Source organism: Phacochoerus africanus, chromosome 15 (genome assembly GCF_016906955.1).
Source record: "Phacochoerus africanus isolate WHEZ1 chromosome 15, ROS_Pafr_v1, whole genome shotgun sequence".
NCBI classification, from domain to species: Eukaryota; Metazoa; Chordata; class Mammalia; order Artiodactyla; family Suidae; genus Phacochoerus; species Phacochoerus africanus.
Genome location: NC_062558.1, coordinates 55,891,557 through 55,909,118, shown reverse-complemented (window position 1 = coordinate 55,909,118; position 17,562 = coordinate 55,891,557). Strand labels below are relative to the sequence as shown.

General features: G+C 49.4%; 1 protein-coding gene across 1 annotated transcript in view; it reads left to right on the top strand.

Moving 5' to 3' along the window:
* Positions 1-17,562, top strand: part of LOC125115822 (integral membrane protein GPR137B) — a 50,661-nt gene that overhangs the window by 12,986 nt on the left and 20,113 nt on the right. The window contains exon 2 of the mRNA XM_047760387.1: positions 9,482-9,531. Within this exon, the coding sequence (XP_047616343.1) occupies positions 9,482-9,531 (50 nt within the window). The remainder of the gene's footprint in view (positions 1-9,481; positions 9,532-17,562) is intronic.

Below are 17,562 nucleotides of genomic sequence, written 5' to 3'. Positions count from 1 at the left end.
GTAGTGTCTGTTGGTGGCAGGCATTTGGCTAAGTGCTCTATCTGTGTAAACTCACCTAAGCATCACAGAAACTTATGAGATGGACACGACTTTTCGTCTTATTTTACGGATGAGGTACCTGAGGCACAGAGAGGTGAGGTAGCTTTACTAAAGCCATATAGCTGGTAAGTGGTGGAGCCAGGATTTAAGCCCAAGTGCACCCACTCCAGAGTCCACAATCTTACCTGTCTTTCAGTGTCACTCTGCTGGAGATGGACACACAGCTGTGACCTATAGACAGTGGACTACCCCACTTTGGTGCCGATGAATAAGCGAGAGCCCCATGTTTCAATCTGGATATGTTGCAGATGCCCCATGACAGGTGCACAGACAGGTTGCAAAAGGGTGTGGAAGGCATGCATTCAAATGAAGTGAGAAATCATGCAAGATGGGACTGTATGTTGTTTATCTGAGTAAAAGTAGAAGCCTGCCTGGCTATCAGAGCACCAGATTCAGGTAGCTGTCCCTCTGCACAGGAGGGAGGGAACAGAACCAAGGAGAGAGATGCTGGGAGCTTCAGTGGTGTCTTTTATATTGATTAGAAAGAAAAGACTCTGGCACAAACAGGGCAGTGTCAAGGAGACTGACCTGCATGGAAGGTATGGAGGTTTGGCTTATGTTATTTCTACATGTATATATGTGATGCAGTTTCATAATAAAGTTTGAATCTACCATACATTTGGAACATTTTCTTTTCTTTTTTCTTTCTTTTTTGCTTTTCTTTTTTCTTTTCTTTTTTTGTCTTTTAGGGCTGCATCCATGGCATATGGAGGTTCCCAGGCTAGGGGTCGAATCAGAGTTACAGCTGCCAGCCTGTGCCACAGCCACAGCAATGCAGCATCTGAGCTGCGTCTGTGACCTGCACCATAGCTCATGGCAACGCCAGATGCTTAACCCACTGAGCAAGGCCGGGGATCGAACCCAAAACCTCATGGTTCCTAGGTGGACTTGTTTCCGCTGTGCCACGATGGGAACGCCAACTTTTTTGGTTTTTTTTTTTTTTTTTTTTTTTTTTTTAGGGCCACATTGCCGCATTTGGAAGTTCCCAGGCTAGGGGTCACTGCAGCTGCTGGTCTACACCACCACGTCAGCAACTCAGGATCCGAGCTACATCTGTAACCTACACCCACACCACAGCTCATGGCAAGGCCAGATACTTAACCCACTGAGTGAGGCCAGGGATCCAGTAGCATTGTCAGTGGGAACTCCCACCTGTAACATTTTGGAAGAAATTTGTATGCATACCTTTAAAAGTAGTATGAGCATGAGAGACAGGCAGGTGAGATTGATTTAGACCCCAGTCTGAGCAGCAGAGAATTGCAGACCCTCTCGGCTGCTCCCAGGGTCTCCAGGGTTCCAGCCCATAGGTGGGACCAGGACGCAGGACCTGGGGTCTGGAGCCTGTTCAGGGTGGGAGGGTTGTTCTGCCTGATCCCTTCTAAGGGAGCAGCAGTTCAGGAAGTGATGGCGCAGAGGTGGAGACATGGGTTGCGGTGTGTGTGTGTGTGTTGGGGGGGTGTTTATAAAGCAAAATGGCTGCATAGAGAAATTCTGAATAAAGTGCGAGTCCGGCTGCATAGTGCCTCATTGAGTCGTCACAGACGCTGCCTCTGGGGACAGAAGAGGTTCCTTTTGTTTGGTTTCCCTGAATGCACAAGAGACACTGTCGTGCCCACAAAGAAGGGCCTGGAATGTTTCTACCAGAAGCAGCCAGCATGACCTTAGGAAAAATGATTGTAAGGCTGCAGATGCCAACCAGAGTTGGTAGGAGGGCAAAACAGGCAGCCAGGAGTTCAAAGGGTGGGAACAGACTCTGTGAGACGTTCAGGGAACTGTAATTTATGAGGGTAGGGAGGCGGAGGGCAGCAGCTGCTTCTAGAATCTTCCTGCTTCCGTCAGGCAAGTGCGTCACAGACGGAGCTCTGGGCCCCCCTGCGTCATCTGAGAGGCAGTAGGGAGGGCATGGGGCCGCTCAGAGGGCACCCAGCCTGTCCACAGGTGGGGGGGAGTCAGGCTGGGGACCGAGGGGGCTCCCTGCTCCACCTTGGCCTCCCTGGGCCCACCTGGGTGTGTCTTCTACTTCCCCTCACACCTCCTCTAAAACTGAAGCAGGAATCAGAGGAGCCAGGGACACTCACAGTGGGTGTCCAAACCTGAGTTACATCTTCAGAAAGTCCTCTGGTTTTCCTGTCATGGGCGCCAGTTCTAGGCAGGACTTCAGAAAGTGGCGGAAATGATGTTGAGACCAGCAGGAGTTTGTGAGGGGAGAAAGCTATTTCTAGGACATGATTCCAGATATGGTGCTCAGTGTCCATGGACCCGCCATGAGCCTTCCAGCAAAGGCTTTATTTCCTGGAAGCTGTACCCATTCCCGACTCTGCTTCTGCCCTTGCTCCTGGCCCTGTAGGGTTGAGGCCGGCCTCTCCTTGAGGCAGCATCCTGTATCCCATCTTCTCTAGGTGAAGTGTCCCCAGGAAGTAGCTGGGCCACCTCCTTCCCTCCCAGCCTGTGCCCAGCCTGCTTGCCCCCCTCCTCAGCACTGTGCCGCCAATCCCTGCCTCCCCCTTCTGCTCTGCCATCCAGGGCCCAGGCTCCTGGTCCTGAAGGAGATCCTGGTGCCCTTGAATAATCTCTCTCTCATTTCACATTTTTAAAGAGTAGCTGCTGTTCTAGAATAAACTCTCCACTCCCACTTCCTCCCGCCTGTCTGCTGTCCAGTGTCCCCCATTTCCCCTCCAGGCACCTCCCTCTCTGCCAAGCTGGGGCTCAGCTCCACAGTTATCCTAGCCCTTCTCGGCCTCCCTGAGGGTCCCCTGTCCCCGGCCTTTCTCCCGGGGCCTCTGAGGCCTTGTCGCCCGGGCTGCTCCCCCTCTCAGCCTGCTCCTGCCTGCCCTCTGCCCCTTTATGTTGATCGAGACAAATTCACACACTCCAGACAGTTCCCCATTTAAAGTTCTCTAGTCACTCTCTTGTGCAACCACCACCGCCACCAATTTCAGAATGTTTTTTATCAGATGGAAGAAATCCTGGAGCCCTTAGCAGTCACCCCGTGTCTCCCCCACCCCCGGGTCCCAGGCAACCACTAATAGACCTCCATTTTCACCTTCTCCTTGATCCCCTGTCCCAGGCCCTTTTCTGCTTCCCACCCCTGATTCTTCTTCTTCTTCTTTTTTTTTTTTTTGTCTTTTCAGGGCCACACCCGAGGCATATGGAGGTTCCCAGGCTAGGGGTCAATCAGAGCTACAGCTGCCGGCCTACACCACAGCCACAGCAACACAGGATCAGAACCGCATCTGTGATCTACACCACAGCTCACAGCAACACCAGATCCCTAATCCACTGAACAAGGCCAGAAATCAAACCTGCAACCTCATGGTTACTAGTCGGATTCGTTAACCACTGAGCCACGATGGGAACTCTGATTCTTCTGATTGTGTTAATTCTCCTGAAAACTTCCCTTGTCTCTCGCCAGGGAAGTGCACGTCCTCACCTACTGCAGACCGCTCCTCCCTGACTGCCTCCCAGCCTCGCCTGCTGCCCACACCGCCCTGCCCAGGGAGTCCAGGTTCCCCTCAGGCTGCCGTATCTCCAACACAGTCTCACCTCCCCATACCATCACCCCTCACCTCCTCACACCACATACCTTATACCTCCCCACACCTCCCCTCACCTCTTCACATTACCTCACACCTCTCCACACCTCCTCATACCTCCCCCACACTCCCTCACATCACCCCACATTTCCTCACACATCCTTACACCACACACCTCCCCACACCTCTTTACGTTACTTCACACCTCCTCACCCTACACCTCACAGCTCCCCACCTCACCTCACCCCTCCTCACACCTCCCCATACCTCTTCACGTTACCTAACACCTCCTGACATCACCCCACACCTCCTCACACCTCACACTTACACCTCCCCACATTCCTCGTATCACCTCACACCTCCTCATACCCCCTCACATCACCTCACACCCCCTCACATCACCTCACCTCACACCTCCTCACATTACCGCCACCTCCTCATGCTTCGTCACAACTCCCACACTTCCTGATACCTCCCCACACCTCCCCACACCTCCTCACACCTCCTTACACCTCTTCACACCTCTTCACGTCACTCCACACTTTCCCACACCATGTCTGTGTCTAGATAGGAGTTTCTCAAGGTCAGGGATCAGCCTTTCCTTATTTTTATAATTCTTGATTCCCAATTTGGTGCTCAGTGTCAGTTGACCCACCATGAATACCCACCAGTCAATGTCGGGAGAATTTGAATTTTTTTTTATCTGGCTTCATTTGTTTCCTGCCACTCACAGTGTCCTTGTCTTCCTGGCTGATCTCCCGGCCCCCCACCCCCCCACCCCCACTGTGTGGGTCTGATTTTCACAGAGCAGGCAGAGGCCCTCGCTGTCAGTAGCAGTAGCTGTAAATTATGAAGGAGCAATTCATGCTCGTCTGCCTCCCCCTCAGGAGCCCTGTCCTCCTCCCAGCCTGAGGTCCTGCTGAGGTCAGCAGGAGCCAGAGCAGACTGCAGGAGATGGGCAGCCCGATAAGACAGCAAAAGTTAGGCCAGGAGGTTTAGCTCTATTTCTGGCCACTAATCAATTTTAATGAAGTTTGGAGTTCCTGTCATGGCTCAGCCAGGAAACGAATATGATTAGTAGCCATGAGAATGCAGGTTCGATCCCTGGCCTCGATCAGTGGGTTAAGGATCCAGTGTTGCTGTGAGCTGTGGTGTAGGGCTCAGAAGTGGCTCACATGTGGCGTTGCTGTGGCTGTGGTGTAGGCCGGCAGCTGCAGCTCTGATTCAACCCCTAGCCTGGGAACCTCCATATGCCATGGGTTCGGCCCTAAAAAGACAAAAAAATTTTTTTAATTAAGTTTCTTGGAGTAAAGACAGGAGTGGGGGAGGGGTGAGTAGCTTTTCTGTCTTTTTTTTTTTTTTTTTTAAATTTGGTTCAGGCATTTATGTACTTTATTTAATGAGGGCAAAAGTTATACTGCAATTAAGTATACATTATATCAGCTTAAAGTGCCAGGAATTGGAGTTCCCTGGTGGCTCAGCAGGTTAAGGAGCTGATATGTTGTCACTGCTGTGGCTTGGGTCACTGTGGATTTGATCCCCAGGTGGTACTTCTGCAAACAGCAGGCATGGCCAAAAAAAACCCCACAAAAACAATGCCACGGATTTAAATAGAACTTTAAGGAACTTAAATTTAAGGATGAACTTGGAATATAAGTAAGAGTTTCTAAGCACAGCTCGAGTCGGCCCAGCTGAACTCCAGACAGTTGACCCTTGAACAAGACATTTTTCGGTAGTAAATACCTCCGTGCTGCAGGATCTGAGATTGGTTGAATCTGTGGAGGTAAAACTGCAGATATGGAGAAACCACATATATACTGAGGTCGAACTCTAAGTTATTCTCCAGTTTTTGAGCTTGGTGCTCCAACTGCCATGGCCACAAATTATAAAGAACAGAGAGAGTTTGCAAATTGAGATTGGGGCTTCTGTTTTGATGTTATCTACTACACTTGCTTTTAGCTCAGAGAGGATCAGGTGGTTTATATCAGTCACGTTGTGCTTGTCTGGTGATGAGGTTGCTCCTCCAGGCAGGGGTGTAGACTTCATGAGGATGTGAGTTGGGTATCCCCATCTTTTACTGCACAAGTCATTGTACAGGTTGGGGCTCTGGGTCCCTGTCGGGGTAGAATGGTTGACTCCAGGGACCCCTTATGTTCTGTACCTTGCTTGGTGCCCATGTTCACGGGGCGGGGCTGAGTATGATTTTATTATTTATTTATTTATTTATTTAATTTTTTTGTCTTTTTGCCTTTTCTAGGGCTGCTCCCATGGCATATGAAGGTTCCCAGGCTAGGGGTCCAGTTGGAGCTGTAGCCACCGGCCTACGCCAGAGCCACAGCAACGCGGGGTCCGAGCCGTGTCTGTGACCTACACCACAGCTCACGGCAACGCCGGATCGTTAACCCACTGAGCAAGGGCAGGGACCGAACCCGCAACCTCATGGTTCCTAGTCGGATTCGTTAACCACGGAGGCACGACGGGAACTCCTATTTTTATTTTTTATTTAACTTTTATTTATTCATTTAAAGTATAGTTGATCTACAATGTTGTGTCAGTCTCTACTGTATAGCAAAGTGACTCAGTCATAAATATATATATGTTCTTTTTTAATTTTTAAAATTTTTTTATTTTGTTGTCCTTTTGCCTTTTCAAGGGCTGCTCCCGCGGCATATGGAGGTTCCCAGGCTAGGGGTCCAATCAGAGCTGTAGCCACCGGCCTACACCAGAGCCACAGCAACGCGGGATCCGAGCCGCGTCTGCAACCTACACCACAGCTCACGGCAATGCCGGATCCTGAACCCACTGAGCAAGGGCAGGGACCGAACCCGCAACCTCATGGTTCCTAGTCGGATTCGTTAACCACGGAGGCACGACGGGAACTCCTGTCATGGGACTTTGGAGTCATGTATTAATCTATTCCGTTTTCCTAAGAAACATTGTTTTTTAACGTTTCCCTTCTTGTGAGCTGTAGAGAAACACCAAAAGTGCCGTGACTTGCCTAACCCCCCCGGGGGCTTGTCAGAGAAGCTGAGCCAGGGTGCCTTTGAAGGAAGAGTGCTGTGCTCTGTTCTTACCAGATACTTTATTTAGGATGTAAACCCCTACTTCCTACCTCCTTCCACAAAGGACTTAGGACAGAGACCAAACTCATGGGGGAAAACAAAATAGTTCTTTGGTAGGTTTGGGATGCTCCTCTGCCTGTGAAGCTCTGAAAAGGTGTTTTAAAAAGGGAGGGGGTGTGGCAAGTGGATTGGCTCATTGTAAGGTCAGTAGGGGCGCCCGTGGCTGCCTCTTGCCCCGAGGTTGGTCCTGCTTCTTGGAGTCCTCTCCTGGCGGCTACCGTTGGAAGTTTGAGGCGGGTGGGTGAACGTAGTGGGCGCTGTCTGTGGACTTGGAGATTCCCCTGACCTCTGTTCTTGGCACCACCTCTGGCCTCTTTGGGTGTCATCTGATATTGGGACCACTTCTTTCAGTGTGTTTTAAATGCATGATTGCAGAGCTACTCAAGAATATTAGATGAAGCAGTTACGTCTCTTTAGATCAGTATTTCCTGAGAGGTGGTCCTTGGGCTACCCAAATCCAAATCCGAATCACTCCCTAGAGGGTAGGCAGTTTAATGAGATACAGATTCCTAGGCCCCAGCCCAGACCTGCTGGCATGGCATCTCTGAAGGTGGGGCCCTGCGATTTGCATCTCTAGCAAGATCCCTTGGGTGATTCCTGTGCACCTAAGTCTGAGAGTTATTAGTGAAGGTCCTCAGAAGAGTGTCTTAAAAGACTCCCAGAAGGAATGACTTCTGCTATTGAGTATGTGTCATGGTAATCAGTCCATGGCATCACCACAGAGGCCTGCCCCCTCCGTGACATCTGTAGTAGCAGGTGTGACCAGGTGCTTGGATCCACGGAAAGGTCTCTTGGCATTACTTTCTTTTTTTCTTTCTAGGGCCACACCCGTGGCATATGGAGGTTCCCAGGCTAGGGATCGAATTGGAGCTACAGCTGCCTATGCCACAGCCACAGCCACTCCAGATCCGAGCTGTGTCTGCGACCTACACCACAGCTCACAGCAACGCTGGATCCTTAACCCACTAATCGAGGCCAGGGATCAAACCTGTGTCCTCATGGATACTAGTCAGATTTGTTTCTGCTGAGCCATGATGGGAACTCCATCCTGGCATTACTTTCAAATATGCATCCAGCAAACCGATTTCTCCTCAGACTAGAGGGTGACAGTATTGGACCCCTGTGTGCCCTCAGGGGCCCCAGAGCTACCTGTCCCCTCCTCCCCCGTCACCAGAACTGCGCTCATACCCCCAACCCTGTTTTCCCTCTGTCCTTCGCCCCTTACACTAAGGTGGATCCCCCGCTTAGGTATTTGTGGGGGCTGAGCAAATCCTAAGGCATACCAAGGACCAAGGGGGCGGAGAAGAGGGGGACAGCAAGTATGGCTGGTGGATTAGTGAGGAGAGGTGGGAGAGGGACGGGTGTGTGTGTTGGAGGGATCCCTGAGGGACATTGTAGTCCACAGGGCCAGCAGGAGGTGGAGGCTGAGGGCGTGTTTAGGAGCTCCGTGCAGAGGGCGTGCGGGAAGCAGGGAACGCAGATCTGGTACTCAGCATAGCAGGAGCATCTCTGAAAAAACATCCTCTCTTCTCTGCCCTTCCATGCCCTTTATTTGCTTCTCCCCATGCCCCCCCCACCCCCACACACACACTGGGGATCAGAAGAGTACAGACACTGCTGCCCCAGCCCCCAAGGCAGACCCTGACAGGGACCTGCCTCAGGGCTCCCACGCACACACCACGGGAGGAACCACAGGGTGTGGAGCTCAGGTGACACCTGCTTTCTGTTTCCCCTTCCCTGTCTCCCAGGCTCTGTCAGGCCAGCCTGTCTACTCCTTGTGGACACGGTATGCAGGCTGCTAAGGGCTGGATAAATTCCAGCAAGCAACATCTATAGAGAACAATCGAGTCTGAGGCTCCTTTGGTCCCGTGTGCTGCAGCATTTGATGCCTGCACACTTAGAGTCCACCCACAGTCACTTGGTGCTGACGGAAATTCTCCGAAACGTAAGAATGGACTGCTTATCTCCGGGCAAGTAAGGGCTCACATACAAATCTCTTTTCTTTTCTTTCCTTTTTTTTTTTTTTTTTTTTTTTTTGCTTTTTAGGGCCATACCTTGGCATATGAAGGTTCCCAGGCTAGGGATCGAATTGGAGCTACAGTTCCTGGCCTATGTCAGAGCCACAGCAACGCCATATCTGAGCCACATCTGTGACCTACACCACGGCTCATGGCAATGCCGGATCTTTAACCCACTGAGCAAGGCCAGGGATTGAACCCAAATTCTCATGGGTACTAGTCAGGTTCATTACTGCTGAACCATGATGGGAACTCCTCAGATACAAATATTAAGAGAAATACTGGGCAGTGGTAGACCAGTAATACCTTAAAAAACCTTTTAAACCATTTTTAAATGCCTTTGATTTTTTCTTTTTCTTTTCTTTTTTCTTTTTTTTTTTCTTTTTTTGGCTGCACCTGCAGCATATGGAAGTTCTGGGGCCAGGGATTGAACCCAAGCCACATCAGTGACAGCGCCAAGTCTTTAACCTGCTGCGTTACCAGGGGAACTCCAGAATACCTTTACCTTCGAAATTGTATGCTCAGCCTAAAAGATGTTCAGCTTCATGAACTTTCTCACAAAGCAGATGTCTCAGTTTCAGAGGTCTTGCCTCCGCTCCTAGATGTGAAGGGCACGGGGACTTCCATGCAATGATAGCGGCTTGTAGGTGTCAGTATATTGTGTCCCCAACTTGCCGTGTTTTTTTCTTTTTTCTTTTTGTCATTGCAGGTGATTTTTAAAGCCAAGTCAAAATATTCTCCAGAATTACTCAAATACCGGTAAGTCCCCCAGGCGTTTCTCTCTGTGACCCCAGGTGACTCTTTCTCCGATGGGGCTGGCACAGGTCCCTCCTCTGTGAGCCACCCGAAACCTCCACTTGCTGGGGGTTGCCCTGTAAGCAATGAGCCCGGTGCTCACTGGATCACAACTTACTATGTCTTGTAGCATATCTGCCTTGCTTAGAAACAAGAGTCGGGTCCTTTCCTGACCAGGGAGAGCAGAGAGGGGAAATAAGCCATGCACGCTGCGCTAATGCTTTCAGAGGCACTAAGGCTTTCACTTGTGTTGAGAAGGACCTCAGAGGAAGGAAGATGGGCTCCCTGAAGATGCCTGCATGGCTAGGTGTCCACTCCCTGTCCTCGGGGGTACAGCTGTGGCGGAGCCCTATCTCCACCCCTTGGTGGCCTGACTCCCTCTTCTCTGGCCACAGATGGCTGGCTGGCTATTTCTGGAACTCCATGGCCCGTTGTTCAGTGAACAGAACTCACAGAACGTCCACTTGTCTGGCTCTCCATCCATGTCCAGAAGTTTTGTTTTGCTTTTTTGTTTTTAGGGCCACACGTGTGGCATATGGAAATTACCAGGCTAGGGGCTGAATCAGAGCTGCAGCTGCCAGCCTGTGCCACAGCCACAGCAATGCCAGATCTGAGCTGCAATTGAGACCTACACCACAGCTTGTGGCAATGCCAGATCCTTAACCCACTGAGCAGGGCCAGGGATCGAACCTGCATCCTCATGGATCCTAGTTGGGTTCTTAACCTTCGGAGCCACAGTGGGAACTCCCAGCAAATGTATTTTTGACCATTGCACGGTTCAGCACCCCAGGCAGAAACCAGTCTATGTCCTTGAGAAGCTCACGCTCTGTCTGTAAAGGCATCCTAACAGCACACAGACTCACAGAATCAGGCAGAGTAGTTGGTGACCTGTCAGGGGCATGGCCTGTCTCTGCCAGGGTGGGGGTGGGGTGGGCAGCTGTAGGAGTCACAGGACTTCTGCAGTGGGGCCAGTGCAGGGCTGAGCTGGAGAGGCTGGACATCTGGAAGGGGAAGACTTAACATCACAGGCCAAACTTATGGGGGTGGGCTGTGTATGCTCTTACCCATTTTCACAAAGGTCTGTTGACTCCTTAACAGCCAAGAACCAAGGGCTTGGCCAGAGGGGGAAGGGTGACAAGGTGTCCAGAGGGCATGAGATGGGCACTGCATGAATCAAGGTGTCCCGACGTCCCTGCTCAGGAGAGCTCGGCTGCTGTGGGCAAATGTTTCTGAAAAGGCAGCCTTGGCCACGTGCCTTCTCCAGTCAACCTGAAATTGTAATTATTCTGTTAACTTTAAAAATATGTAAAAATGTATATGTATTATATTTTATTTAAATAGATCTCATCTTAAATTTACAAAGGCTTTTATTTAAAATTCTGGGAGTTCTTATCATGGCTCAGAGAGTTAAGAATCTGGCTAGTATCCATGAGGATGCGGGTTCAATCCCTGGCCTTGCTTAGCGGGTTAAAGGATCTGGTGTTGCTGTGAGCTGTGGTGCATGTCATAGACTTGGCTCGGATCCCGAGTTGCTGTGGCTGTGGTGTATTCTGGCAGCTGCAGCTCCGATTTGACCCCTAGCCTGGGAATTTCCATATGCCTCAGGTGCAGCCATAAAAAGCCAAAAAAATAAAATTCTTTAAGTGTATATTTTAATCCTTCTTTTTTTCTTTTTCGGCCATCCTATGGCATATGGAATTTCTGGGCCAGGGATCAGAACCGAGCTGCACTTGTGACCTGTGCTGCGGCTGCAATACTGGATCCTTAACCCACTGAGCAGGGCCAGGGATCAAACCTGTGCCCTTATGGATACCAGTCAGGTTTGTTACCTCTGAGTCACAATGGGGATTCCCCAGAGACTTTTATTTAAATACTGAATGTGTATATTTTAATCCTTCTCCTCCTTCCGCCTCTCCTTACTTGGCCCCCTGGTAGCATTTGGAGTTCCTGGGCCAGGGGTCAGATCCAAACTGCAATTTCAGCCTAAGCCACAGCTGTGGCAATGCCGGATCCTTAACCCACTGTGCTGGGCCAGGGAGTGAACCTGCATCCCAGGGCTCCCAAGACGCTGCCAGTCCTGTTGCAGCACAGTGAGAATTCCTTTAATCCTCCTTTTATTTCCAGGGAAGCTGGAGTCCAGAACGTTGGACCCCAGTCCTTGGCCAAGACGCAAGTAATGAGACTTGTGCCGTGTTTTTATTTTTTATGTTTTCATTGGATCATGCTGTCTCCTTTTACTACATTTTGAGGCAATGAGTTCTTGTTTGTGCCAAACTGTTCATCTGGGACTTCAGAGTCTCCCGTGGAATGACTGATCCTAAGAAGGGCAGTTCATAGTGGCCAATCCATGGAGAGGATTCCCTCCCTTTTCTGATGACAAAATAGCCCTTCCTCTGCATCCATGGTCTCTGTCCTCTATCCACTCAACTGGAAATGTTGAATATCTGGGGCCGGAGGGCTGGCGAGCAAAAACGAGCAAAGAAGGGGGTGGCAGAGAATATTCTGATTGGCTTTTGGAGCCCACCTCGTCTTGGGGACAGGTTGGGGTGGCTGGGGTGATGAGATGTCATCTAGCTTTGAGGTATGGACCCGCTAGTCAGAAAGGAAGGCTGTGTTACATGTTTTCCAGCTCTGAGCCCTTGAAGGATGGGGTCTTTGAGGTGAGAAGATGAGTGTGGGGCTTTTGGGGGGGGCGGCATTTCGTGATCCTTGAACCAAAACCCAGACAGCAGGACAGGCTCTGTTGGTGCGTATGACTGTTGCCCTTAGGAGGGGGTTTGCTGTCCCGGGGAGGGATGAGGAAGAAGCAGAGGAGAAATGCAGTGGGATCCAGGTGTTAGAGGTGAGATATGTGGGCGAGAGAAGGTAAGCATTTCCTGAAGCCGGGAGGATGAGGATCCAGCAGGTGAAGAAGCCTGTGATCTCAGATCTAATCATTTTGTGGCCAGGTGTAGACACATCCTAGGAGTCATTCGTCTCTACATCCTTTACAATCCTCTGTTTCACTCGCCATTTCTCTTAAGCCAGATGTCACTGTAGACATTTCAGGCTGTGATTTATCCCTGGAGATGCTTTGATAGGTTGGCTTCCAAATAGACTGGCTCCCTGCATTTAATCACGACTCATTTGAAATGAAACACAAGCCATTTGTCCAGCACTCATTCCCACCCCCAGCTACTCCCGTATCCATTCAGGGGCTTGGAAGATTATTTCTATTCAACCCAGCCAAGAACCCATTTATTTATCAAAGTCCCCCTTTCACGAACACATGAGTTGGTTCTGAGTTTTGCTAGAGTTGGTGCCCGTTGGATTTGGGTTTTCGCTTTCTCAGTCTACATTTTTTTAAATCTTTGGCTGGGGAAATGTGGCCACTGGTCATGGAAACACTTCAAGACAAGTGCTTTGATTTGAAACCGTTTCAGCTCTTTCCCCAGCTTTGAAATTTGAATCAGCAAGGAATAGAACGAGCCAGGCTTTGCTTTTCCATTCTGTAAGAAATGTAAGGTGTTGGAAGAGCAAGTTAAACCATGCTTTGCGATCCACTGACATTGTGCCCCCGCAGTTGGGGGTGGTTACTGCCATCCCACTGGATTGGGGCAGCCCGCATGTCTGGCACTTGCTGTCTGGAGACCATGTGGGTCAAGAGGCTGGCAGGGGCTGGGCCTGGCCTCCGAGCTTGCTGAGCAGCTAGAAGCTGATCCTCCTGGCCTCCCACATGTCAAGTCCCACCAATTTTCTTTTCCTCTGGTCTTTTCCCTCATCTTGGGCTGTTTCTCCTGACAGTATGGTTCAGGTTGAAGAGGAGTAGTTTAGGGACACTGTTCCCATGGAAACAGACCCCTGTAAAATGGTCTCTTCTGGGATTTCCATTGTAGCTCAGCAGGTTACCAATCTGACTAGTATCCATGAGGACCCCAGTTCATCCCCTGGCCTCGCTCAGTGGGTTAAGGATCTGGCGTTGCCCTGAGCTGTGGTGTATGTCGCAGGCGTGGCTCAGATCCTGTGTTGCTGTGGCTGTGGTGTAGGCCGACAGCTTTAGCTCCGATTAGACCCCTAGCCTGGGAACCTCCATATGCTGCAGGTGCGGCCCTAAAAAAGACAAAAAGACAAAATAAATAAAGTGGTCTCTTCTGTCACCCTCCCACTTAAAACTCTCTCTCCACACCTCGAAATCTCTCCCTTTCTTCCAGAGCTTCAGGCCACCAGGGCAAAGTTAAATTTTGCAGGGCTTTCCCCCACTTCAGTTATATAAGTTCATTAGAAAACATTATAAAATAGAAGAAGAAAGTTTGTGAATTTACATATGTGGAAAGAAGTAAAACAAATCTACTGAACTCCCCCTACCCCGAGTGTAATCCCCTTCAACCCTAAGGAAATACAGTGATTTATTCCAGCATAGGTTTTCTCATGCATTTTTCAAGACAGAGTTGATGTTTTATTGCATTTCCAATTTTGCTTTCTGACTTTTTATCTTAACGATAGAGCACGAGTACTTTTCTTTTTTTTAAAAAAATTTATTATAGTTGATTTACACTGTTCTGTCAATTTCTGCTGTACGGCAAAGTGCCCTAGTCAAGTGTGTATATATATATACACATATACATACATTCTTTTTCTCATGTTATCTTCCATCGTGTTCCACCACAAGTGATTGGACATAGTTCCCTGTGCTATAAAGCAGGATCTCATTGCTCATCCACTCCAAATTTGATAGTTTGCATCTACTAACCCCAAACTCCCAGTCCATCCCACCCCTCCCACGTCCCCTTGGCAACCAGAAGTCTGTTCTCTATGATAGTGAATTTGTTTCTGTTCTGTAGACAGGTTCATTTGTGCCATATTTTAGATTCTACACGTAAGTGACATCATATGGTATTCGTTTTTCTCTTTCTGACTTAACTTCACTTAGTATAAGAGTCTCTAGTTCCATCCATGTTGCTGCAAATGGCATTATTTTGTTCTTTTTTATGGCTGAGTATATTCCAGTGTGTATGTACCACATCTTCTTCATTCATTCATCTGTCGATGGGCATTGAGGTTGTTTCCATGTCTTGGCTATTGCGAATAGTGCTGTGATCAACATAGGGGTGCACATATCTTTTTGAATGAAAGATTTGTCCGAATATATGCCCAGGAGGGGGATTGCTGGATCATATGGTAGTTCTATATTTAGTTTTCTGAGGAACTTCCATACTGTTTTCCATAGTGATTATACCAATCTGCGTTCCTACCAACAGTGTAGGAGGGTTCCCTTTTCTCTGCGCCCTCTCTGGCGTTTGTTATTTGTAGACTTACTAATTAATGATGGCCATTCTGACCAGTGTGAGGTGGTACCTCACTGTAGTTTTGATTTGCATTTCTCTAATCATTAGTGATGTTGGAACATTTTTTCCATGTGCCTGTTGGCCATCTGTAAGTCTTCTTTGGAGAAATATCTGTTTAGGTCTTCTGCCCATTTTTCAAATTTTTTTTTTTTTTTTTTGCTGTAAGTTGTTTGTATATTTTGGAGACTGTAAGTTGTGTAAGTTGTTTGTGTGTTTTGGAAGCTAAGCCCTTTTCGGTTGCATCATTTGGATCTATTTTCTACCATTCTGTAGGTTGTCTTTAAAGGTTTCCTTTGTTGTGCAAAAGCTTGTCAGTTTGATTAGATCCCATTTGTTTATTTTTGTTTTTATTTCTGTTGCCTTGTGAGACTGACCTAAGAAAACATTTGTAATAAGTACTTTTTCTTTTCTTCTTTAAAAAAATTTTTTTTTTGTCTTTTTAGGGTCACCCTCGCAGCATATGGAGATTCCTAGGCTAGGGGTCAAATCAGAGCTGTAGCTGCTGGCCACAGCCGCAGCAACTTGGGATCTGAGCCACATCTGTGACCTACACCACAGCTCACGGCAACACCAGATCCTTAACCCACTGAGCAAGGACAGGGATTGAACACATGTCGTCATGGATACTGGTTGGGTTCATTAACTGCTGAGCCACAGCGGGAACTCCCATACCTTTTTGGTATTGTTTTAAGTCTCGTAATTCAGCCTGTTTCTTTAGGACACGAAGAGACTTTTGTTTAGCAGGTAATCCTTTAGGCTCAGAGAGCAGGATTTCCCAGATGGAAATCAGGGGTCAGAGAGAGCCACTTGCATAAAGACAGGGATGTGGGGGCACCCGGCCAGGTTTGGGGACAGCGAGTAGACTGGCTTAGCACCTTGGGTTCCCACGGAGTGACCTAGCTTTGGGGGTAGGGGATCAGAGGGTGCGAGGATGGGGTTTAGGGGACAGGTGAATTAGGAAATGCCACATTAGTTCTGGCCGGAAGGTGTGAGGCCGTGTGCTGGGGGTTGAGGGCGGGAAGGAAGCACGGATAGGAGATTGGATAGAAGCATCTGTTGAGCATCACAGCCTGAACGAGGAGTGGAGTCAAAGGTTTTAACAGTTTAGGAGTCTGCGAAAAATTATGGTGGGAATGATGGTGGCATTTTGGTTCCAGTCAGCTCTGTGTATCCACAGGTTCCACAGCTGTAGATATAGAAGGTGGGAAGGGCCCACAGTCCCTTAAGTGAAAGGTTCTGCATTATTGTATTTAAGGGACTTGAGCATCCTTGGGATTTGGGGATGGGCCTGGAGTCCTGGAACCTGTCCCTTGCAGATTCCTAGGAAAACTTAGGGACAGGCTGGAGGAGGAACATCAGGGGCTGGAGCTTGAATGTAGGCCTCAATGGCAGGCTGTTTGGAATGTGAGTCGCCTTGGACAGAGGCAGGTTTGAGACAAGAGCCTTTCACTTGGTTGCAAGAAAGCTGTGACTGACGCTGGAGGAGTGGACATGTTTTCCGCGGAAGAGCATGCAGAGCAGAAAAGCCACAGATGCTGTCACTTTGGGGGAAGAAGAGGAGGAGGAGGGACCAGGGTCTCCGGGGACAGGCTCAGATGGGGGGCTCTGGGAAGGTGGGGGAGGTCACACCTGTGGGGTCAGTGAGTGGGTAGTGGGAGAACACGGGGCCAGCAGGGGTTACCTGCGGAGGAAGTGATGATGGCAGGCATGACACCTGTTTCTAGAAGTTGCTCTTGACGAGGGTGAGGCCTGGTGGCTCCCGGGGTGACATCAGAGAAGCACAGGGCCCGTGTGAGGTCAGAGTGGAGGGGTTGGCCCCATGTCACAGAGGAGGGGCCACCTGGTGTCACGCTCTGAGTCCTCTGGGTCCCACACAGCAGATGAGGGCAGGGGAGGGAAGGAGAGGAGCGGAGGCTGGGCGGCCGTCATGTGAGCATCTAGGACGGATGGGGTGGCCAGGACAGGCCCGCAGTGTGGGTGCCATACCGTCTGGGTGGCAAGCTGTGCCTGGTTTCCTTGTTTGCTGTTCCCCGTGTCCTCTAGGGGTCCTGTATGACTTTGTAGTAAAGAAAGAAGAGTAAGAACTTACATCCACCATGGTATTTGGAACGATACCCAGGAGATGTCCTCTGAAAAAGCTCAATGTCTACACCGTGCCATCCTATGGATAGAGCGTGTGTGCATGCACCAGCAGGGGGCCTGAGCAAAAGGGCTGATTCCAGAGGGTTCTGGATGTTTCCAGAGTGTGTTCTTCACACAGATAATAGTAAAGCAATAACAAACAGGGCTTTCAGGGAACCAGAATGCATTTTTTTGGTGACTGATCCTGGCTCTGTGTCTCCATGTCCCTGACGCCATGACGAGAGTAATAAGTACATTATCATGTGGATGGTTTCATTTTGGTGAGTCGTGCTTTTTGGGTCATATGTCTGTATGTTTGGCATGGGAAATTTTTGTAAATTTGTTTTGGAGATAGTAGGAAGGTACTTGGTGTTTTGGACGATGTATAATATAGAGTTGTCATAATTGATGGTGATGTGGTTTGACCAGGGAATAGTTTAATTAGAATTTCAGCTTTGGGTGCTGATGGCCGATGCCCACCACCACTGTGGGAACATGGCAAGGGCAGATAAGGACCATAAGAATTTACCAGGAGCCTGGACGCCACACC